Source organism: Dermacentor variabilis, chromosome 2 (genome assembly GCF_050947875.1).
Source record: "Dermacentor variabilis isolate Ectoservices chromosome 2, ASM5094787v1, whole genome shotgun sequence".
Lineage (NCBI taxonomy): Eukaryota > Metazoa > Arthropoda > Arachnida > Ixodida > Ixodidae > Dermacentor > Dermacentor variabilis.
The window spans coordinates 98980521-99006448 of NC_134569.1; the positions used below are offsets into that span (position 1 = coordinate 98980521).

The window sequence follows — 25928 nt, forward strand, 5'->3', positions numbered from 1 at the left end:
GGCACAAGCTCAAGTCAAGAACTCAAAATAAGCGTTCAGTTCCTTCCAGCGTGCTCAGTCTGTGACACTTCAATTTTTGAAGCTCTCCCCAATTCACATTAAAGCCATGGTAAAATATTCATGATACGCAGTAGCAATTCTTCACAGAATACACATTATAACATGTTGCTCACGTTTTATATTGAATCAGAGAAAACATTAACGCAATAGAAATTCAAGCGCACAGTTATAACATACCATTTATTTCAAGCTAGCCGTCTTGCACAATGTCAACATTTCTCCAATCGAGTACGTATCTCACAATGCATCATGCTCTAACACTTGGGCACTGGACATCACTGCAACTGAATTTATTTACAAGGGACAGAAAAAAAAGCAGTCACATGTAAAAAAACATGGATTTTTGTTTCTGTAGAAATGAGCAAAGAAAAATATAAACTGTCTCAGGAAAGTGCTATCAGTTGTGGAAACTCATGTACACGAATTATCATCCTGAGCAGTACTGACTGACTGTACAGAAGTTTAAGTGGGTAGCTTGCTACTGCTGTTGCTTTTCGTTGGTTTTGAGCTGGCAGCTGGTGTTTCCTCTTGTGATGATGTAGCCTTTTGAGACAGTCTTCTCATCCCAGGCCGGTAAATCTCAATAGATGGTCGATCCTGTTGAAAAATAATAAAAGTTACATCCCGGTTAGGGTTTAGCAAATACAGTGTAACGGTACTGTACTTGACCAGTTCTAAAGCATATCTGACTAAAAAAAAAAAGTTGCCTGCACTTTATATTCGGGTACAAAACCAAAACCGCATTTGCAGCATTGCCAATGACCTGCTCCCGGAGCCACTGCCATTGCCACTGACTGCTCAAGGTGGCAACGGAGCACATTTTTATGTACTTAGGTGGGTGAAGACACACTGACTTCATTACAAAAGCTCAAAAGAAAAATCACTTTACATGCTGCAGCTAATGGAAACGGAGCTGCATCAGATGTTCATAACGTTTTGGAGACTTCTGTCTGCTACTGGTCAAAGTAGTTGGTGGTGACATAGGCCCCCTCCCGGTCACATAGTTTTGAAGGCGTTCAACAAATGCAAAGTGAATAGCACGAAGAATGACATCTTATGGACCATGAAAAGTGACAATGAGCTTTCTGAGGTTCACAACGATGCACAACAAAGTGACAATGAACTTTCTGAGGTTTACGACGATGCACAGCGAGTGACTAAATTTATGTGCTGTGTAGCTAAATTCTGCGTATTTAATTACCCTGCCTGATGACAAAATGTTAACAGGCAAGTTGTAGTCCATAACAAGCACTTCAATCAATCAAGATTTTTCTCATCACAAAAATGAGGGACAAGCAAACCATGCTACCTTTTGCTTGTTATAAAAATTGGGCATGCAATACATCTGGATGAGCATTATTTCCCTGCTGTGAGTTTGAACTCATAAAATTTGGGAGCATTAGATTCAGGTGAACATTAACCAGAGCTATTTGATGCTAAAAAATGGACAGAGAGAATTCATACACAAAGTACCAGCTTTATCGTGTGCACCTAATGCCACCTTGATCTTACAAGGAAGGCCATGCTTTAATAGTGTGGACAATTTTATAAGCTTCTAGGGGAGTCATGCTAGCTTACCAGCTGTGAGTGCGCACGTTAAAATAATATAATATCTTGATGAAAACTCAGACATTAACTAGGTCACTGAAGAACATAAACTTTTTTTGAAGAATTTTTGAAGCCATGAGAATAGAACTACTAGCAAGACTTGAGAATACAAAGGTCTAGTTAAGTCAGAGTCTTGCAATCAATGCAGTACACTGCATGACACTTGAGCGACACCTCCGAATAGCCTCTATCTCAGCTATGACAATGCTAGAACACATGGAGATTATTCTGCATGTTTAAACAAGCTGCAAGGCTCCAGTACGAAGGGCACACTAGCATAGCACATCCAATGAAGTATGCGAATTATGCTACAACCTTGGCAACCATGTTCATCAGTGTTTACAAAGAAGAGGCCCAACAGAATCAATATAATGACTGATTTTGAGAAAATAAAAAATTACAGCCAGCTACTACTAACACCACAGATAAAAGCATTCTTTTATTATTTAATGATGCAGCTAAACTCAAAAGCCCAAGTAGCCCAGCTGGCTCCACTGTCTTTCACTGTGTCCCTAGCCTCACTCTGTGGGATTACAAATCAAGCTATGTGCACTTCACTAAGCTACTTGGCCAATCTGTCTCGAGGTGTGGTAATGTGCATGTCATTATTCCACATTTACTGTACGAGTTGCGCATAGGCGAGCCCACTTGTATGCCAAGTGTAATGTGGCTGTGAGGGAAAGCTACACCTCAAGCTCACTATACGTCCAAACGCATGCCGATCAACAAACCTAAATGAGGAAAGAAGAAAGCACTTAGCCCTATAGTTTTGTCCCAAATGAAAGTAAAAACCATACAGACCAATTGCAATTTTGTGGGCATTTGTTCTCAGAGAAGGTGCCAAACTGTGGCGATGCATTGGCACTGCCATTACCAACTTCGTTTATCTGCGCCTTGGTGATGGCTTCTCCACAATGCATGGTGGCTTTCTGAACAACATGACTGTGCTCAGCAAAATGGGAGTGTGAGTAGTGCACGGAAGATAAACATGCAACTCTACTCTTTCTGGGAGCACATGCAGCAATTATAGTCTCTTCTAGCTAAGAGGGAACAGACCAAGGTGAAGAAAACACAGCAGCAGCCAAAGAGCAGGTTACTTAAAATTCCGTGGCATTACACTCCTGTTCAAAAATAGTAAGCTGGTAAATAACCGTCGTCTTGTGCACTACACTGTCATTAAAATCTGATGCAATGTTGAACTTGGAAGTCAATAAAAATATAAGTCGCCTAAGTTCCACTGTATCGGTGAGTTTAGGCACTCGTGCCATATTTGCTCAGAAATCCCTTAATGCCCATGTGAGCACAATATTCTGGTAATACATACAATGTACGAGCATCAAGCGCCCACTCTGGTTGTAAGCAGCAAGAAATTAAATTATGAGGTTTTCCTTGCCAAAAGTGGCAAGCAGAAAAGTCATGCACTTTTCTAGTTGTCTTTCATGGATCCTACTCATGACATCTGCAAAGTGCACATGCATTGCACAGAAATTTTTTTACATAATATTGCAATAAAAAGTCACTTTGCGAAATTGAAAAATATAATGCTCAATATTCAAATACAAACATTCGAAGAAGATTATTCCTTTAAAGGGCCCCTGAAACGGCTTGGGCAAATTTTGTAGACATGTAGGGTACAGCTAAAGTTAATCATTCGCACCACAATTTGTGTGAAGTGTCTCATATTAAGTGAGCTACCGACGATTACAAATTACCCTCCTCCATAGCCATGCATTTTCTCCTCAACTCGTTCGCCAAGTGATCGTGGCTAAGCTCCACCTTCACTGGCTCTCCGGCAGCTGTTTGGAAGTCGACCCCAAGCGAGAGCTGTCGAAGCAGCACGCATTGCAGCGCTGAACGTGTCTGGTATTCTAGTAACCACAGGCAAGCTGGGAATTTCTACGGATGGCTGGAGGCATAAACTCAAGATGATGAAGGAACTTTAGCATAGACGTACATGAGCAGCCTGATCAGTCTGCATGGTCCAGTCGCATGTTGGCGCAGGGTTTAACCAGCCAAACAAAGCGCTAATATTGCTCTAACCAAGTGTAAAACATTTTAAACATTTATAAAAATGTGTTGATGATTACACTCCTGCGAAAAAATTTACACCAGCAGCAAAGAATACATTTCGTTACTGCTACTGTGTGTGGTTGAGCTCTCTGCTGCCAGGTGGCTGCACCATGCAGATTATTCACATTGGCCCTTCTGCTCATCCCGGGAAACAGCAAGGTCAAACAGCCAGGCCCTGTCCCCTTGCACTTGCGTTTACCTGAATACTGGGCTCACGAAACACTATTGCCGTAGTAATTCTCCGGTGTAAAGCGATGTCCGCAAACGCGCAAATCCTGGCGCCGATTGGATAGCGGCAGTCCGACACGCCAGCCAGTTTGCTCATATGCTACTTTGCAGAGGTACACGATGTCGCAGCTTGACATATTGCCAGTCGCTATATTTGCAGCCCACAACGCAACAAAGTCGAATCATGATGCTCATGAAAAGACTGAGACCGACTCTGACTGCGGAGCTCTCGTCAAAATGGAGCACGTAACAGAAGCAGAAGACGCTTGCTGCATGCCGGAAGTGCTTGTGCTTGGAACTTGTTCTTGCTACTTTCTTTTTACAGAAATAAACTAACATTCCAACTATTACGAACATTTGTTCACCATAAAGCTGGAAAAATTACTGATGGCGTGCCCTGGGCAGCGAATCAGATAGCAAGCCCTACTAACGTCACTGGGGTCAATGACGTCAAATGGTAGGGGCGGCTTAAAATTCAGCCGAGCGATGTGCTGCGATTGGCAGTGGTGTACATTTTTAAAACCTTGTAATAAATTACACACTTTGCGCAGAGTACTTAGATGTGTCAATTAATGATCAGGAGGACCTACTCTAACGCCTCGGCACGTTTGTACAATATTGTCAAAATCGTTTCAGGGTTCCTTTAAGTTTAACCCATTGGCTACGAAAGTCGGCAATTTGCTAAGCTGGTACGGTTGGTCTAAAAATTATTTATGGATGGTGTGACAAGCAATATATGCTATACTTGATCAAAAATGTTGTCAAGAGATGGGACTACTTGTTCACAACAGCAGAAGTTAGATATTTCATATATTTAGCATTTACTATATACATAGAGTAAATTGTGTAGCACTTGTAAGCAGCAATAATAATTGATACATACAGGCCCACAGCACGCATATTATTTGGTAGCCAATGGGTTAAACAGAGCTTTGACTGTTTTCAGCGAAAAGATTGACCTATTTGCATGTTCCTCCTGTCTGTGTTCTTTTATGTCATGGAAGATCCAGCAACACTGATTTTTTCTAAAAATGGCTAACACAATTCTATAACAGCATTGCCAAGCTGGCACTGTGAAGGCTGAATAAAGCAATCAGCATTGAATTCAGTGCCAACAGGTGATGATACACAACAGCTGCTTGACTCAATAAAATGTGAATCACAACCAACATTCTTGAGCTGCGCGAAGAACTGCTCAGGAACAGACAACTACAGTAAAACCTCGTTAATTGGACCCTTGTCAATTAGGAAAATCGGATCATTTGGACTTGTCCTCTGGTCCCAGCAGGCATATGCATTATTCAATGCAACCAAACTCTTGTTAATTCGGACGTGTTTGGCTGCACATTGGTTAATTAGGACAACTTTTAGAGCTCAGCAAGCGAGGAGCACCGCAAATTTGCAAAGCAAAAGAGCAAAAACGGCAATAGCGTACAATCGAAACGAAGCAGTGGAGTTCGCATCGCAATAGTCGGCAGAAATCGTACGTTAATGACAACGGTGCAGGAAAGCTTCATGCCTATTTGTGCCTTTAACGCCTTTATGCTTGTGCTAACCGCCACGCATAACACATGCCTTACGCATGCACGTAACACTGGGCCTGTGCTTTCATAATTGCGTAATCACTATCCATGATTGTGTCGATAGTGGCCGCGGTTTCTTCCACAGCAGTTGCGGAAAACAGTAGTTTTGTTTTGACTCACTACACACATCGGTCGCATACCTAAAAAAACTGTGTAGTTGCCATCCATGATCGTGTCAATAGCAATCGCGGTTTCGTCTACAGTTGTTGTAGCGAATGGTAGTTTCATTCTGACATGGTGCATGAGCCAGTCACGTGCTTTCAGCACTGTAATGTCGCCATTCGTAATCACGTCAATAGCAGCCACAGTTTCTTTTGAAGCGGTTGCAAAAAAATAGTAGTTTCGTTTTGACTCGGTGCAAAGCTGTCGAGGATGAACAGCACCGGCTACGTCGCCATGGACAGACGATCTGTTGGCGATCAGCTCACTGGCGAGAAAATAATCAGGATGAGTGTGCCGTGGCTGTGCTGCGAAGGAAGTTGCGAGGCCTCGATCACAGCTGCGGGAGCGAACGAGTCATAAAATGACGACAATTGCAGCTTTTGCACTGCTTTTAGGCAGAACAGAAACAGGGTTTGCACATTCATTCACTAAATAAAAGCGTGTTGACGTAGTAAGCACTTGCTTATGGTTTTCTGGATACTCTCGATGATTCAACATTCGGTTAATTCAGCCATTTTTTTCGGTCCCATGAAATCCAAATTAACAAGGTTTTACTATACTACATATTGAATGAAACCTGAACATAAAAGAGCCTACATAGCTATGCAGGTCATTAGATAAGTGAAATTTTTCGAAAGCCGGTTTGCCTTAGTCACCAGAGGTTAGCAGGCAGCCTATAAAAACAGTCAAGCCACGATACTGGTCCAATGCACTGAAATGCATTTTTATGTATAACTGCACGTAAGATTACATTAGTTATGCCAAAACTGTTTTCTTACATTTCCTGTTATACTGTCAAATGAACACATGTAAACTACAACCAATGACTTTCAGTGCAAGGAACATCAACTAAGGTAAGTTAGGCCCGCTTCTCTATGAGCATAAAGACACACCCTGTAGGAGTGGCATGTGGAAGTAGCATTCAAGAACCAAATGAAAAGTCTCAATTAACATTGAAAGCACTCATGCCTTGTCATAGGCATACACATCTAACACAAGAGTGCAGCAAAAACATCCACTGTAGCCGAAAAGAAAGAAGAAACAAAAAAAGAGAAAGCACTGTACATGACAGTTCTACTAATGTGTAGTACAGTCGAACATGGATATATCGAACCCACATATAACAAATTACTCTGTAGAATGAACAGCTGTAAAATCCCCTTCAAAACTTTTGCTGAATATTTTTATTTTATATATTGAATTACCTATATGTAGAACTTTTTGGTAATCCCATTCAGATTCTATATATCCAGGTTTGACTGTACTATGCCTTTCTCACTTCCCTGCTGAACTTCTTATGTGAGATGAGCTTAGACGCTACACTTCAGATCATGTGGGGTGTGAGTGAGAATGTGCAAAATGTGTTTGTGCAAGAACGTTTTGTATGAACACATTACTCCTACGAGTAGTACACGAATACTACCATACTGTGTATTCAGCAACACTGTACTACTGCGCACTCACCAGCAATCTACCTCTCTACCCAGTGCAGCAACCCAGTGGCTATGGCACTGCGCTGCTAAGCTCAAGGTTGCGCACTCGATACTAGCCACAGCGGCTGCATTTGGATAGGTGCAAGACACAAAAACGCTCGCATACTTACGTTTAGGTGCACATTAACCACCTCCAGGTGGTCAAAATCAATTTGCAGTCCCGTCCTACGACGTGCCTCATAATCACATGGTGATTTGGCACATAAAATGCCAGTAACAATTTTTTTTTTATCTACCTCTCCTTTTCCCAGTCTCATGCCCTTCACCTTTCCCACTTTCCAGGAGTAGCAGGCAAGGACACATTCTTCTGGTCGGCCTCCCTACTTTTCTCTTCATTAAGAACTCCTCCTTTCCCTTGCTAAGGTACTGACTAGAGAAGGCCACTCCACAAAGTCTTTATGGGCGCTGCTTTACCTGAATGGTCTTCAGGCTGTTCCCAGTCGGACAGCCGTGGAAGAAAGCCTACCTTGTTGCGTATCCTCCTCTCTGCTCGAGGGTCTTTAGCTCGGGACTGCGAGGACTCCTCGGGTGCCAATGGTCGCTCGCGATCCTTCTCTGAACTGGTGTTCTTGCCCTCGGCTGGAGTGCTCGTGGTGGACGTGGCACCCCGAGAGCTTTCAACAACAGATCGCTCGTCATCTGTGGCTGGAGTCGTTGCCGATGCTTTCGGGGTGCTTGTTTCCTGGCCTCTCCCGTCAGAACCTGTTGATCCACGCCTGCTGTGAAGGAGGCACCATATCACCAATAAATCAAAGCAACCACAAATGTTGCAGTGCCTTCAATGCATGTTTAATCTGCTTTTCCAAAACAACCCATAAATGTTTGCATGTCGTCAGTGTCACTACTTATTACAGTAGAACCTCGATATATTGAACAGCGCGGTGATCGCGAAATAATTCGATGCATCCAGAATTCGATATATAAAATCAAGTAAGAAATGTGTCAAAAGCTTCTGCAAATCAATCAATGAACCAAGGGTGCAATCGGGGGATCACTGTTCAGAGCGTGCGTTCAGTTGCGCCGCGTGCAATTGGCCTAGGCTGCACCGACTTCCGTCAGCCGGAAGCACGCAGTCGATTGCACCATGTACGCCGTGCCTATTTCGTCACCCTGCGAAGTCGGTGTGGTCTAGGCCAATCACGGATGGCGCAACCGAATGTGCACTCCAAGCAACGATCCCCGATCGTGCCTCAATCGTGGCGCAGTAAATACTCACTTGAAGCTTCAGACAAAGTATTTATTTATTAGGCTGCAAAGTACTGCAGCAGCGTAGCCTGCTTCTTACAGGCAGCCGCGTTCTTAAACACAGGGTCCTCAACATAGTCTAAAAGATCCACAAGCGATCGGCCGGTGGTGTAGGAGGGCCACAGCAGCTACACCCTCAGTTGTAGTCGGAAGCGGGGCAACATCAGCGCTTGCGGGATCAACCTCAGCACCATCTTCGTTTGGTCACTGCTACTGCTGTAATCTCCATGCCCATCAGTTGAAGCATTTTGAAACCCTGTCAATAACAAAGTACTAAGGGGCATCTGCCAAGGCGTCTATGAGTGAGCCCAGTGAGCGCACGCTGTCGCACGTCTTTGCGGATGCAAACTGCCAGTTCTCGTGAGGCGAGGCAGGCGCAGAGCACGGCACCAAGGAGGAGTCAGTGCAGCAAATGCAATGCATCGTTGACATTGTTGAACTAGCCAAGCCGCCTCGCGTGTACACCACTACATTCATATAGCACCCTTCGCGCGATCTATGTATGCAGCGATAGTACGCAGCATCCGGGAACGCCCATCTCGCCCGTCAACAGGTGTGATGGACAGCTCACTGCTTGTCAACAGAGCGCACTTGGTCTGGGGTGGAGAAGTTTTATATATCCATTTTGCGTTCGACACCGTTCGAAATAAAAAACTAAAAATGAATGCGATTTTCCAGGTGATACAGAAAGCGTTCGATATGCGCAATAATTTGATATATCCGTGTTCAATATATAGAGATTTGACTGTATTTACATAAACATTGTAAGTGCAACAAGCCTACAGAAGAACTGTTGTAGTCAAGAGTTCAACGAAAGTCCATCTGGTCAGGTAACATGATGATGAAGAAATTGTGGTCAATGACCAAGTCAAGGTGAAAATAACTCAACACACCCGACATGTCTCTGTGTTATTTTCACCTTGACTTGGTTAGTGACCGCAATTTCTTCATAAGATGTACTGTTGCTTTCATGCACAACTCAGCAGCTTAAGCTGTCTTGTGCATTACCGCAGGAAAAATTTATTTATAACCTGGAACCTGGTTATAACAAATTCACGTTCAACACAAAACTACTTTAGCTATAGCTGATATTAGTTACACACTGATATTGGCAAGAAAAAGTTTTGGTTTGGTTTGTTATATATCGGATAATTCACTATATTCATGTTTATTATATCGAGGTTTGACTCTTGTAATGTAAAAGGAAGCAAGAGACCCTGACCTTCACAATAGTCATACACCACATAAAAGAACTTACTGTTTTGCAAACCTGTTTCTCATCTGGATTTGAAAACATGGACAAACTAAGAAAGCAAACTGAGATGTTCACTATAACATAATTTGTAACCATCTTTTAGATGAAGTTTGCGGTTTTGGCCGATTGTAAGCCTACCAATGAATAGGGCCAAGCAGTCACTGTGGCATCAACAGTAAATAGGCATAAAGGTACCACAAAAGCACTTAACCCTTTAAGCACTTTATTATTCCCACCAAGAGTGACCTTATTTTGGTTGTTTTTTACGGCATATTTTCAAAGTTCCCTTTTTCCTAGAAACATATTAAGTGTTTTTAACCAATTTACTTCCTACTTTCTGCATGCAAACCTAATTTATCTCTTCACTAAGCAATATATATTAATTAGTCATTGCTACAAGCAGTACATTCAGAAGCAAGAAAAATGTTTTATTTTACAGTGCCTCAAAATCAACTACTCTGCAAAGCAAAGAACGGTACCAAGGAAAACTTTGCCTTGGTAAATTCTTTAACTGCTAAGGCAAGTGACAAAGTGCATAAAATGTCACGAACCATAGAATGGCGAACATAGCTATGCCACAGAGCTTGCACCAGACACTGGTTTTCTTTCAAAACACCCTGCAATGTTTGAAAGAGTGTGATTTCAAAAATGCATGTTTAAGCACTGGACAAGTGCTGGTGTCTATGCAGTAGAAGAAAAACTAAGTGGCTACACTCCGTTTGTCCTGAATACTTTGATAACGAGAATATTGCTGTGGACGTGCTGAGCTCCTCCAAAGCAAAGATTACCACTATTGTGTTGACAAACTGGGCTTGTCCAAAGCACTTAAGTGGTTAATTATCTCTTGCAATGTAGAGCACAATTGGTGAACAAGCTTGATTGATGTTATACTGTAATGTTCCTGCAAAAAACACTTTGCACCAGTGGTGAGTCTTGAACAATTTGTTGGCGTGCACATTTATCAGCACAAACTGCTACAAATTTTTAAACACTTACGTATACAAAACTATGGTATTGTGGCTACAGTTCAACTACATCAAATACTTACTTTCTACGTGTGGCAGTGAACAGTTGCCTGAAATTTGAAAAGTCACCTGCTATACAACAGCAACAAATTGTTGCTCTCCAAGCTAGGGTTAGTATACATTACACTCCCTTCAAGATAAGAATCTGTTAGGCCAAATAATCTGATCAGCGATACAGCTTGGGAATATTTATGCAACTTTAATAAGTTAGAAGGCTGATACATAAAAGCTTGGCTGTTGCAATACTAGATCTTCTAGGCTTATGGCAGGCAACTGAAATTATTCTAAACAGTTGCACAACTATGAACCAGAGACACAAAGACGGCCAAGCCCACAATTACAAGTGCCAATTCTCTAAATACCATTATTGATTAGGAGCTGTTCTAGTGCAATCTTATAAAACCAACATTCTAACATGTGTGTTCGTGTCCAACTTCTGACCAGCAACTCTGGTCACCTTTTAAAATACAGACAGGCAACCATAATGGTGCAATCTTCAGAACATATAGTATATTTAAACAGACCAACCTATGGGAGGATGCAGGCTGTTCGGCCTTGTGTTTGCTGTACTCTTTGGCACCCTGGTAGTCCTTGCTGGGCCTGGGCAACTTGGGTCGCTCCCAGTCCTTGCGTGTGCTGCTGCCACCACCTGTTGAGCTACGCACCGGTGGGGCCTTGGAATGGCTGCCACCTGTTCCTGCACTTGATTTCGGAACTACACCTGTTCCCGAGTCCTTCGACGTTGTCGTAGCTGGTGGCTCATGCTCTCGCACAGGGTTCCTCAGCACCTAAGCAAGTTTCAAAACAATCACGTTTTTTTTAAAATTTTGCTCTGTACCTTGCACACATGCATTTGGCTTTTATTTCCAATTATTTTTACTGATTAGGCCACATCATTAAAAAGACATTACAAATGTTATAAGCAAAAGCTGTTGCTACTCCTGTAAGCATTCAATTTAGGAAATATGCCTGTATCTGTGTATTTCAGGACCAAAAAAACACAGGTACCTTATGTTCCCATGGTAAGTTCGACAGCACCAACACAGGCCTCAAAACATCAGGATATTTTTTATACACTATGTTGCACTGACAAATATGCTTGGTTATCAATTCTGGTTTATTCACTGTTGTCATATGACCACATGAGTAAGAACTACGTAAGCATAAGCCTTCCTGCACATGCTGCTCCCATGAGACAGACAGACGCTCATACCTAACTGTGCTGGCCCCAGTACCCACTCCAGGTGCAACATAGAGATGATGCCTGAGCGCTTAGCCACAGTCCGCCAGCACACAGCGTCTCCTCCAGCTTGGAGTATACAACACCCTTACAGAGCTGATAGAGGCACACAAGACTGCACCAGATACACCATCTTTCTCGAACCAAACACGGTCGTTACATTCTTAACCGCTTTAACATCAACTCTACAGGTGACATCCACTCCACTGCTCCCCTCCCAACTGGAGTCTGCGGTCGGCTGGTCATCAAATCCATGGCCAAGAATGTGCTACCCGGCCGCCACGATAGGCATCGCAAACTGAAGGCACAGGCCTTAGACATCACCTACTCCGCCGACAAACATGCCATGTACGTGGAAGCGGCAAAATGCGACTCCAACACATACGTAGCCTGCGTAGCGACGCCAACCACCACTCTCATCAGCGCCGCTACAGTGCGCACACACTCCTCCACCACTGCCGAAGAGGTCGCGATCGCACTAGCCATCGCGGATCGCTGCACACGCACAGTTCTCAGCGACTCTAAACAACCATCCAAAATTTCTAAAAAAACTCACTTTCTCTCCCCGCCACTCACATCCTCCGCGGTTGCACTCTCGACAGAACTGTAAGCTTAGTGTCGGTACCTGCTCACGTGGGGAACTCTGGGAACAAAGGGGTCGACCATTTAGCCAGAGGCCTAACTAACCGGGAGGCCGGCGCCTCGAACCCGGATGCTCTTGCAGAGGCCCCCAAGTCCTATGCTGACATTACCAACTTCTACAAGGAGATGAGACGCATGTACCCACCTCCCCACTCCTACCTCGACCGAGCGCAAGCCACCATGCTTCGCAGACTGCAGACCGATTCCATTCTCAGTCATTCTAGGCTTTATTTAATCCCTGGCGTGGATTACGACCCCGTCTGTACTAAGTGCGACCATGGAGTGTTCGCCACTCGGGCACAGATTCTCTGGGGAGGCGAGGGTAACCCTCCACCACAATCATTACTGCCAGCTCCCTGCGAGGAGGGTTGGAACCAGCTGCTGACGAGAGCAGACAAGAAAACACAACTGGCACTCGTCTCGTGGGCCCAAGACGTCGCCCCCACCTGGGAGCCACGCTAGGCCTACCTACCCTAACTTCCAACCCTGCAGTGGCAAATAAAGTTGTTTCTCTCTCTCTCTCTTGCCAACTGGCTGTATTACAACACAAGAAAAGCATTCGACAGCTAAACCAGTCCATTCTGTCCTTCTGTTGCTTCCACAACATCAGTGACCCAATTTTGTATTGCAGGAACCAGGCTCCTGCACTTACAAATTCAATAGAACACCCTTTTATTGACACCCACCGCACATGCCAGCAACCAACCAAAAAATAAGGCAGCAATTAGAAGTACATGGAAAGTTGTTGAACAGATTTAACCTTGACAATTGACCAGTAGACAATCCAATGATGCAGAGCACAAAAGAACAACCAGGGAACTTGTCAATTAGCCAATGTTCTATCCCCGTTCTCGTGTGTATGTGTTTTAAGGTACATTTTTTTCTTTATGTTGTTCATATGCACTCTGTTGCAGGGCTCGTAAAAATAACGAGAGCTTCATTCAAACAGGCAAGAGTGCTAGCCAAGAGCACAGTGCTGTAAGAATTACTGCGTGGTAATGCAGTGTCTGAAGTTTTATATGCCAGAACAGAGTCTAGATTTTCAAAGACACTGCAGTAAAGGCCCCCTATTCTGTGCCGCTTGAAGCCCGTATCGGCTGTAACAAACACAACAGTTTATTTTGGGTTATGCAGAAACGAAGAAACGACATAGATAATGGCAAATGCTTTCTTGGTGTAGTCCTCACATTCCTACCTAACAAAAGGAATGTCAAAAGGAACCTGGCAGGATATAAACGTGGAAATATACAGGTGCGTCACTGACGTCACTGAAAGCGTCAAGAGAGGCAGTGGATAAGACAATGGCAAGCAACAGAAAAATTGACAAGGTAGGGAACAAGAAGCAAGCAAGAGGAACAATGAATTTAGAAAGCATTGCTGTCTTGCTGAGTTAGCATATGCACATATGTATGTGCACAGTGATGACTGTAAGTGAGAACAGAGAGAGTGGTGAGAATGAGAACTTTGATCTACATAATTAATATATACACATTGCATAATTATCCTTGTAATGGAATATAAAATTCAAGTAGGCCCTTAAACACCTTAAAAATTGCGGCAACGATACATGCCTGACACTATGCATACAAGGTAGCGTTGCTTTTTCGTACACGTAGGTTACTAATTGTGGTAGTGCTTGATTTCATCATGACCTGAACTACACCTTCATGACCACTTCCCTCTTTCTGTTCAATATTTTATTTAATTTAATCACTGAGTCAATCATGTGTTGTAGGCACACATTATAAGTATAATAGTACCCTCTGATTTATCATCACGCTATGTTGCTACAAGCCATTACTGTGCCTTTCAATATCTCACTCTTGTGTCAAATAAGAATATTTTTATTAGCTTTTCAAATAGCACAACAGTGAAATAGTGTTTCGCAACATTCCTGTCCTTGCTTTCACATTTTACCCAAGTGAAGCTACAAGCTTCACAGCTGCACACTGTACACACAAATTAATATAAGCCGCTCTAATGATGCAAGTATGGTTGGAAGTCAACCACAACTAACTCAGCAGTTTGCTTCAACTTTCTATCCCAGACTCACCACAGGCTGCTCAAGACGTTTGTTTGATGTCCGACTTTCTCGAGAAGCTCGGCCAAGCACACCGAGCACTTTGAGGACTGCTGGAACACGCTCATTTTTTGCAGCGCGGTCTCCCCGCGCTCTTCGAGCACTCACTGACCTGCCCGCAGGTTTCTGGTTCAACGGCTTGCAGCAGATGAAAATATGTGGATGATGTGCAGCCTGGATAACTGCGCATGCTTGCATGCATGCCATGCATTTATGCTGGATGACGCTATAACATGCATCACTCTTCAAAACCATTCACTCTCAATAGTCTACGCCTTCCTGGCTTCCTAATGCCTATAACGAAGTACTATTCAGCTTTGGCTTTTGTTGTGCTTTCCAAGTGCAAAAATGAAGTGTTCTCTGGGATAAATATAAAGAGCTACATTATGTTATCATTTCTGAGATTCATGGCGACTCTCCAACTCAAGCTGAATACAGTGTAACCTCAATATACCGAACAAGGAGATCATTAATTACTGGGCATAATGAAGCAAGTCTAAAATATTATTGGCCATGCTTTACTTCGATAAGTATTACTGTGCTAACAGAAAACCACAAATGCAATAGCCAAGGCGATATTGATTACAGAGAAGTGAAAATCTGTTTGCTCACAGCACAAAATATGTAAGCTGGTAGTAAGAATGTATAATATACTCAGCAAGAGCAACTTGACATGGGGCATACTTCATTTCCTAAATACCTTGCAGCACTGCCGAAGGCACGAGACATACACAGGCAATATCCTTGCACAGCAGAATATGGTTCCGGGCGTAATTGGCTGATTATTGGCTCCACTTTAGTTTTATTTTTGCTCGTGACATGATATGGTGCAGTAATACGTTCCCTTTTACCTTTGCTCACGCACATCATATACAGAGAATTACTGTGGCAGTTACCACCTGAAATCGTAACAACTACCCTAACCGTGATCACCAAGCAACATGGCAGCAGCCATGCAGTGCCGACCACCCGCTTCAATCTGAATTTGCGGTTATTACTGGCTCTCTACCCTCTCAGCAAGAAACAAGCTGAAGTCAAAGCATCAGGTATGTTTTGTCATAATTTTTGAGATTGGCTGTTTGTTTTCACAGTGGTAAGCCTACAGACCCGGCGCCATGCTGTAAAACTGATCTGATTGCTACTTAGCAGATGGCGACACGGCATTAGCACTGGTGATGCGCTGACAATGTGCAATGCTATAAAAGTCTAATTGTTCACTGCATCATCAATTTCTACTCCACTCAAGCACAGTGGGTGACGACGGTAGCGAGCAAACGCCAAGTAGATGCTGAGCAGATGCTGTGGCACAGGTGAACATATATAAGGGTATTTGCTCTTACTAGTTGCTAAGGAGGCTGCAAGGTAAATGCACAGAAAGCATACAGGTAAAGCAAAGCCTTGCTGTTGCATGCTTGTAAGCGCAGCTTATGGTTACGGCGTCAAAAGATTTTTTACATCAATGCACCAACCCTCGAGCGTGTACCGACAGGATGGCAAGCAGATGCTAAGCAGAGGACACGGCGCGGATAAGCACAGGGGCGTTCAGCCTTCCTATTGGTGAAGAATTCATGTAGCTTCCACAGTGCTGCAAGCAACTACTGAGATAGAGTACAGACTCACCTGCACAATTTAGCTAGCAGCTCAGCTTGGCTGGTTCGCAACTAGCAAGCCAACATGCAAATCCTGTGTGGTCACAGTGATTGCACTACCATTGCGTATTAATAACAGTGCGAAGCGCATTGTTAATTTAACGTTGTTCAAGTGCTGCAGATTAAGAAGTTTGCAGGGACAACATGGCCACAATTAGCACATAACCGGGGTAGTTGGAGAAGTATGGGAGAGGCCTTTGCCCTGCAGCGGGCATAACCAGGCTGATGATGATGATAATGATGGTGGTGGTGGTGGTGAAGTGCTGCATATCTTTCCTCCACTAACCATGCGCGCCACAAACATTGACGGCATGGCAAGCCCCTGACAGGTCGTCAAAAGCTTTGCTGGCTATCAGAGATATCAGGAATACTTGTGTTTCTTTCGTATAGATCCCATTGCAATTTATTGATTGATTGATTTTTGCTGATATCAGAGTCCAGACTTATGATTGAATATAATGATGTTCCTTCAGAGATACGTCATATTATTTGTAGGCACTGGAACCTGTTTTATGCAGTTAACAATGTCATACATCGCTCACAGAGTAACCTTCTACAAATATAGCTAATCTTGTTTCAACTGCATGTGGCAGACAGAATACATTTTCTGTGCTTCCAGGTTCCTTTTCAGAAATTTCAAATTATTTGCAACCACTAGTGTTTGCGTTGTGACGAAAAATATATTGCAGGACAAACAAAGAACAAATTTCTATAACTTCAGAGTCATCATCATCATCAGCCTGCTTTATGCCCACTGCAGGACGAAGGCCTCTCCCTGCAATCTCCAATTACCCCTGTCCCGCGCCAGCCGATACCAACTAGCACCCGCGAATTTCCTAATTTCATTGCTCCACACAGTTTTCTGCCGTCCTCAATTGTGTTTCCCTTCCCTTGGTACCCATTCGGTAACTCTAATGGTCCAACGGTTATCTAACCTGCGCATACATGACCTGCCCAGCTCCATTTTTTTCTCTTGATGTCAATTAGAATATCGTCTACACCCGTTTGCTCTCTGATCTAAACCACTCTCTTTCAATCTTTTAACGTTATGCTTAGCAATCTTCATTCCATGGCTCTTTGCGCGGTCCTTAACTTGTTCTCAAGCTTCTTTGTCAGTCTCCAAGTCTCTGCCCCATATGTCAGAACTGGTAAAATGCACCGATTGTACATCTTCCTTTTCAATGATAATGATAAGCTTCCACTCAGAAGCTGGCAATGTCTGCCGTATGCGATCCAACCCATTTTTATTCTTCTATGAATTTCCTTCTCATGATCAGGATTCCCTGTGATTAATTGGCCTAGGTAAACATACTCCTTCAAAGACTCTAGAGGCTGACTGGCTATCTTGAACTCTTGTTCCCTTGCACAGCTATTCATCATTATCTTTGTCTTCTGCATATAAATCGTCGACCCCACTCTTGCACTCTCTCTGTTAAGGTCCTCAATCATTTGTTGTAACTCGTCTGCACTGTTACTGAATAAAACAATGTCATCGGCAAACCGAAGGTTGTTGCTGAGATATTCGCCGTCGATCCTTACTCCTAAGCCTTCCCAGTTTAATAGCTTGAATACTTTTTTCCAAGCATGTGGTGAATAGCATTGGAGAGATTGTGTTTCCCTGTCTGACCCCTTTCTTTATAGGCATCCTCCTGCTTTTCTTGTGTAGAATTAAGGTAGCTGTAGAACCTCTGTAGATATTTTCCAAGGTATTTACACGAGTGTCCTGTACTCCTTGATTATGAATTGCCTCCATAACTGCTGGTATCTCTACTGAATCAAATGCCTTTTCATAATCTGTGAAAACCATAAAGAGGGGCTTATTGTACTCTGTGGATTTCTCAATAACCTGATTAATGACATGGATGTGATCCATTGTAGAGTATTCATTCCTGAAGCCAGCCTGTTCCCTTGGTTGACTAAAGTCCAGTGTTGCCCTTATTCTATTGGAGATCGTTTTGGTAAATATTTTATATAATACTGAGAGTAAGCTAATGGGCCTATAATTTTTATATTCTTTAACATCTACCTTTATGTGGATTAATGTAATGTTTGCATTCTTACAGTTTTCTGGGACCCTTGCAGTCGATAGACTCTTCGTATAGAGAGCCGCCAGTTTTCCTAGCATTATGTCTCCTCCATCTTTGATTAAATCGACTGTTATTCCATCCTCTCCTGCCGCTTTTCCCCATTTCATGCCTTGCAAGGCCCTTCTAACTTCATCGCTAGTTATAAAAGGAGCCTAATGGGCCTATAATTTTTCAATTCTTTAACATCTACCTTTATGTGGATTAATGTAATGTTTGCATTCTTACAGTTTTCTGGGACCCTTGCAGTCGACAGACACTTCGTATAGAGAGCCGCCAGTTTTCCTAGCATTATGTCTCCTCCATCTTTGATTAAATCGACTGTTATTCCATCCTCTCCTGCCGCTTTTCCCCATTTCATGCCTTGCAAGGCCCTTCTAACTTCATCGCTAGTTATAAAAGGAGCCTCTGTAACCTGTTCATTACTGCTTCGAATGGAGGTATCGTGGCTGCTCTGGGTACTGTACAGGTCAGTATAGAATTATTCCGCTTCTTTTACTATTTCTTCAGAGTAGCAGGGGACTATTTGAGACATCAACTACACACCTATAATGTGAGAGCAGTGCATACTTAAAGCGATGCCTTATTTCCAGCTTATCAGCCATGCAAATGCAAACATGTCTAAACACATGCAAACGTAGGCAAGCAAATGAATCGCATACAAAATCCCATACAAAGTCACATGCAAACATTTAAATCCAAACCAAGGAAGTAACATGCAACCATGCAAGTTCCAGCCATGCTCAGTGGTTTATGAAAGATTGCAATCTCATATTGCAAGACAACAGGTTATGATTCTGCTGTTCTGCAAAGAACAAAGTGGCAAGTGCACATGCAAAGGTACAAAGAATAACATATACATCTAAATATACGGTAGGACTCTTTGGGGCAACTTCTGCTAGGTGCAATTATCTTACATGCTATACAGTTTCTGCATGTTATGAGTTTTCCAGAGATGGAGTGCACTTCCTTTTTGTTTAAGTTCAGATAAGTCGAACAAATTTTCAAACTCCCTTTATGTTCACCTTAAGAAGTGTCTACTGCGCATCTGGTATGCACGATTGCCTTCGTTAAGCTTTTGCTACATTGCCATGACTGAAAATCGAGAAAGTTCCTTCTTGTTCATAAAAGTGAAGTTTTGATTAAGGCCCCAATTTTTTCTAGTATACAGTGTGAAAACAGGAATGAAATCTCCAGACATTAAAATGTAATGACTGCAAAGCCGTAAGCCCCAAAACAAGAGTGATATGAATGTTTATAACAATAACAATATTAACAAAGATAAAAATCCCTAAAACATACAAAGCGAACAAAAACAAGATAACTTGAGGCAAAGCGCAACAAAGCACAAGGACAACAGAAGGGAACGAAGACACAGCGTTGTGTCTTCGTTGCATATCAATGTTTGTGCAGTTGACCTAAAGTACTATAAGCACCAATGACAAATGTTCATTTTTTGAAATACTTCAAAAAAATTGATGAGCCTTGATCAAAACTTTTTTTTTTTCATTGGTAAGTAGAAATCAAGCCCTCATTTTTAATCAACTGATCCTGTTTGACCAAGTTTATTTTAAAAATGCAGCCAATTGTATGAAAATTGATGAAAAGACTACTCCTTTCATAAGTAAATCATAAACTTCCATGTTCGCAGTCACAATAACTAAACTTTTCTCGCAGAGAAAAAAAAAAAAGGAAAATGGGGCAGCCTGGTGTAAAGTTCTGTGAAAGTTATGCAAGAATGGCTTGCCTATCGCCAATATGCCATGCTTTTCAAAGAATACTGTGAAGAAAGAATCAGAACAGATGCAAAAAAGTGGGTAAAGTTCAAAGATATTTAGAGGGGCAATTTGGAAAATCAACTTAAAAACCCATATCCAGCCTGCGTTTAAGTATAAGATGCTCCTTTAGTGCCTCAATAGCAATAGACCCTTAGCATAACATTATCTAATGTTATCTTTCGGCATGACAGATGCAAGCACCTTTCTGTTTCTCTTTATCATTTGCTTTACATATTGAATACTGCCATATTCAAAAAGACAATTTGGAAGAAGTAATACCTGTCTACATGTGCAAGCTATACACTTCATAGAGTTTCTCACTATAACACCTAGAGAGAAATCTGGCACCACCGTCTATGGGAGTTTCTTAAGGGGCACCGTGCCGTCATGGGAATGACGGTATATGTGTCTACGAGGCTCGTGTTGGCTGGTGTTGTACGAGGCTTCGTCTAAAACGTGGATATGGCTACACAAATAACACGTTCTCAAAGTAAAATATTCATAAAATGTTTTCATTCACGCATATTACATCTTTACTCAGCTACAATGCATGACCAAGGGAAGAAAAGCAAGAACAGACGACAAACTGTTTCAAAGCGAGCGCAAACCGTGTCGTCTGTCCTCCAACTTTAGCGGCCCGCTGACACTTTTTACGTAACATATAATCGTACACACAATAACAAGTTCTCAAAGTTAAACAAAACATGCTTTTGTGTAATAATAAAACCAAAACAAATTTTGACGTGCTGTTTTAGTAGAAAATGACTCATTGTGACAGACGGAACGGTGCTTGCCAAGCGCGCCTTCAAGGTGTCCTATTTCTCTGAGAATGATGCCAATCCAAAGTCACAATATACCGGCATTCCCATGCATACCACAGCGCAGCAGTGCCAGATTTCCCTCTAGGTAATGTAGTGAGAAACTCTATGATACACTTGTGCTTCTAGAACACATTACCACTCCATCAGCCACAAAATGAATACTTGACATCATGTACATGCTATCTTTGTATGCACAGTAGTGACACTTCAATGGATAGCACAAACAGCAATGTGCTTTGCCAAAGCAATCTGACATGGCAGTGGTATAGGCGAAAAGGACAAGAGTTCAGTGACTCATCACCACTTCAAATTCTCAGGCTTCTGCTTGTATGTACTGATGGTAGGTGGCAATATAGACAGCCTCTTCTTCAAAGATTGAAATTTTGCTGCACCAGTGTGGCCTGACGAGAACACTGCACTTCCCCTGGCAGCTAAGTTTAGATTGAAATTAAATTATAAAGTACAACAGTTTTTCCAGCCAAGTGCGGTTGCCCCTGGCTAGGAAATGAACTCGCGACCTTGTTTGTTGGTTCATGGTGTGCCACAAACAAGCACGCAAACAAACAAAGTCTCAGGTTTGATTCCTAACCACAGTGGTCACAGTCTGACAGGACCAACAGCCTTGTGCTCAACAGCACAACCTGTACGACCTAACCAACTTCACTCACTTCTCTTAAATTCAACTAATATATAATTTCAACTTGAGCAATTTAAATCTCAACTGGCTATCTGCATTTGCTCTGTTTTGTTTGCCTTGTTTGTCTCTAATGTTTTCCATTTGCCTTTGTCTTCGTTAGACTACCTTGCGGACGTAATACAAAATGATGTGGTACAATTTAATGTATATGAATGTGCACAATATAATGCAGATGCAATGCAAGAAAAAAAGGCTCGCCTTGCCACTGAAAACTGCTCTAGCATTTCATAGTTTCTTCACTTTCCAAGCTGCCCCAAGGTATGCAGGAACCATGCATCATTTTCCATTTCCCCTACTAAATGGGACTCTTGATCACTCTTTGAACAAGGTTAGCGCCTCACTTCCCGAGGTGATAGGTCCTGACCAACAGTCGCTGAGTGACCGCGGGAGTCAGTGCTGTCGACTGGTCGAACTGGCGGACAACGGCGCAACTCGGAGCTGGCTGGGCCCTGCTGCCGCCGTGACAATTTGGCAGAAGACTGCGTTCGCGCATCAGTCAAAAGTAAGCATTTCTGCTCCCGTTCACATTTGCCATCTCACTAGCTCCTGGTGCTCCAAGTCAAAATGAATGGCTGCGATTGTTGTCCCCTCGACAAAGCAACTGTTAGTGGCAAAAAAAGAATCAATGCATGCTTCTTAGATGTTGTCCACCTCATATTTTGAGTTGTATGCATGGCAGTTGCTGAGTAGAGCCAGAACATAGGGTTGTAAAGCGTAATCAAGACAGTAAAAGTCACACTGGTAGGCCACACTGATCGATGATCCACGCTTGTGAAACCACGCTTGTGTTGTGCAATGACAAGTTGATTATACAATTGTATTGATAAACACCCTTAAATATTCCATTAAAATGGGAGTCCTAAGTCCAATCAAAATGCTGGACAGCAAAGAGTGAATTTGCATCACCCAGCTTATGACCATCACTGAGAACAAGTCATGCTTTTCTTCCTTTTTTCCCGCCAAATTCAAAGCCAAACTTTGGGCTGTCTCAAAAATTTCTACGAAGCACGCATATTGAACCAATGCTCTTGGTTTCATGAACTATACCTAAAATGCTTTCATAGTGGTGATAACATGGCCTTTCTGGCAGAAGCTTTGTAATCTAAAGAAATAAAGGACTCTAAGAATGTACCATTTTGGCTACTCACAGCACATAAGCCATGCATGCAAGGCCTCTCGATCGAGGGAACATCTGCAGGGATTATACAGCACAGTTTACACCACAGACAAAAGTGGTGCCTTTTCTTCTTGTCTCCACTCCTTTTTTTGTAGCTTACGATTATGCCATTCCTTTTCCTCATTTGCTTAAAAAAAAAAGAGTGGCACTGATGTGGCTAGTAATTTCACCATGTAAGTTGCTCTTCCAACAGCAGCAGCAGCATTACACCAGCATTCCAAGCTTCAAGCCTCACTTGCCAAAGAAGTCACTCATTAAAGCATTCCTAAACAGGAATAGACATATTCAGCAAGCAAGTGCAGTGTGCGGGGCACATAGCTGTGATAACCTAGGCCAGGAGTTGCCGAACAGTCGTGCTCTAATATACACAAGGAAAGTGCCATTTCAGGACCCAAGAGAGAGGTTTACCCGGCGACACGCCTAGCTTGCTACTCTAGGTGGGTATGATGAAGTGTGAAATGCACAGTGCACATTGCTTGACAGTACCCAACGTGCACAAAACACATCACAACACTCAACAAACTGAAGTATCTCAATAATGATAATGGTGTTTATTAGAACAGAATAATGGTACAAAATAAAGCAGGCTTGCCAAAACCGAACGAGAGCTTGAAGAACCAGTACAATCAATGAGACCAGTGTCCCTGAGGCAGCTTAAAGGTGCCTTCGTTGCATGAGACAAACAGGCAGCGTCAGTCCATGGACCACGAACAAGTCTTAGCTCAAGATATGATAGCCTTTAACGAATGTTCAGAGCAGACATTAGGGCTCTTATTTCTATAGTAAATAATCTGCAAATTAATTGGGCTATGTCTTCCTGTATGTTACACATAGAGCGTAGTGGCGACCTTATCCATTTGATTTTAAATAGTTCGGTATCTGCAACATTTAGCCGAATACGGAGTAGGCTTGCCCGATTGCACCTATGAAGGTCACATGACATGTGAAACTCGCACATAGGATCCAAAGTGCTAACAGGTCCATACTGCTGTTCTGAATCAGTCAAGACTGCTAGCTGCTCACACAATGCAACATAGGAGCTAATCTGTAACTCCTAGAGAAAGGTATTGGGAGTAGCTCTGTAAAGTTGTGTACTGAATCAGCAGCACAATTTGCATGTACAATGCCCACTACTCCGCAGGTGAAAAGTCAGCCACTGCGAAGCAACACTGTGCTGCATACCACAGGCTTCGGTGTGCAAGCAGTTTATGATGTAGATAAGCTGTTCATTAGAGTGTGGTGATTTTAGCCATAACAGAGCAGTACATGCAGGATCAGTGACTGTGCTGGTGCACTATCTTGGCATGCACAGTGCGCAAACAGCACCTGAAAGTTATGCCCCTCTTTATAAATACACATCCTATTCATCTGTCAGATCAATGTTCCTTCCTTGGTATCAAACTTGATTCCCGCTTAAAATTTAATTTGCATATTAATGAGCTACAGCGGAAAACTTCCTATGGTATTAGGGTATTACTAAAAGCTAGATGTTACTTTGACTTGACTACTTTGGTAACCTTATACTATGCATTCATTCACAGTCATCTAAATTATTGTATTGCTTCCTGGGGTCAAACATATCATTGCCACCTTTCTTCCCTCCAACACGTACAGAATCAAGCCATTCGCATTCTCACCTGGAGCAACCGACGTTCACATGTCACTGATCTGTACCGGGAACTGCACATACTGAATATTGACAATCTAACCAAATTTAATGTCTGCACATTTGCTTACCAAACAGTTAAAGACCATAACCTTCTCAAATTTGTTCTTATCCGACACCTTACTAACTCAAATATTACGCGCTTTTCCTCCAATAACAATTTTATACTCCCTAAGGTACGAACTAACTAAGGTTCACAAAGAGTAGCATTTGTTTTAATCAAACTTTGGAATTCATTGCCTTTTAACATTAAATGTGCCTTTTCTATATCGTCATTCAAACATCAGCTTCGCAATCTCATGTTTAACCTATAGCTCCGTTTATTGAATATGTCTTTTAAAACACAACTTCAGTTCTGTCGTTTCTAATACTGTTTGCCTCGTTTCTTACTTCTGCTTAAGCCTCATCCCTACAGTTTTATATTTTCCATTGTATTATTCTTTTGCATCATTATGTATTTGCATTTGTATTTGCATTTTCGTATTTTTTTTTCCTCGCTGCCTTTTTGCTGCCAAGTAGTATTAGCTTTTTTAACATTATAAAAGGTCCCCCTACAGTGTTTACACTATGGGACCTTTTTCTGTACTAAATACCAATATTTTTGTATCTGCACCATGTATTCAATAAACTTCAAACTTCAAACTTCAAAGATTCACAAAGAAGCAAAGCATGTGCCGAGGTGAGGGTAAACATTATGAAAAAGAGATAGGATAGCTAACCGCACCACATTTTACAGCTCCAATACAGTTCAGTACACATGGTAAAGATATTGGCAGGCCTGGGTAAATGTGCAGTGTGTAGTACATCATGTGCAAATATGTGCATCTCAATTATGTTGTGCCCTTCATAATAATTCTCATGGGTGATGCTCTTAGGCTAACATGTTAAAGCTGCCAACAAAACTCAAAGGTTTCAACCAAATGAGGCTCAAGATCCCATTAAACACAGGCCAATGCAACAAGTGAACACTATAAGCTGTTTCTTAGAGCAGCAACTCTTCCGCTAATGTTGCCGTCAAGGTTTTACCCAGCAACTTTAGATTAATATTCTCAACAACCTAGGAATGAAATGGGAAACTGGAAAATAATTGTGTGCAACAAGGTCTGCATGCGATGGAATGATGCTGGCAATGATACAAGCTGACTGAAATTTGGAGCTCTCTCACAGATGTGAGAAGCTAGCAAACAGATTGAATAAAGAAACGTTTACAGCTACACTAAGAGCAAATCACAATATCACAGTACAGCAGCAAATAATTTCTCAGGGAATATCTAACCACGAAATCACCAACCCCTAAACTGCTCCAGTTCAAATGCGAGCTGTGCTAAAGTAATGAAAACGATGCCTAGCAAAGTCTGTAGCAGC

The 25928-nt window shown here is 42.4% G+C and overlaps 1 protein-coding gene across 6 annotated transcripts in view; it reads right to left on the reverse strand.

Annotated features, from left to right (window-relative positions):
• Positions 1-221: 221 nt before the first annotated feature.
• The window catches only part of LOC142572364 (uncharacterized), a 32406-nt gene continuing 6699 nt past the window's right edge, over positions 222-25928 (reverse strand). For 2 of the 6 annotated variants that reach the window (XM_075681432.1, XM_075681430.1), the window contains exons 7-11: positions 22062-22199; positions 14665-14829; positions 11258-11517; positions 7671-7923; positions 222-657 (exon numbers count right to left, since the gene is read on the reverse strand). In XM_075681432.1, the coding sequence (XP_075537547.1) occupies positions 523-657; positions 7671-7923; positions 11258-11517; positions 14665-14829; positions 22062-22199 (951 nt within the window). In that variant the 3' untranslated portion in view covers positions 222-522. The remainder of the gene's footprint in view (positions 658-7670; positions 7924-11257; positions 11518-14664; positions 14830-22061; positions 22200-25928) is intronic. The other 4 variants (XM_075681431.1, XM_075681434.1, XM_075681435.1 and 1 more) reach the window with 4 other exon arrangements.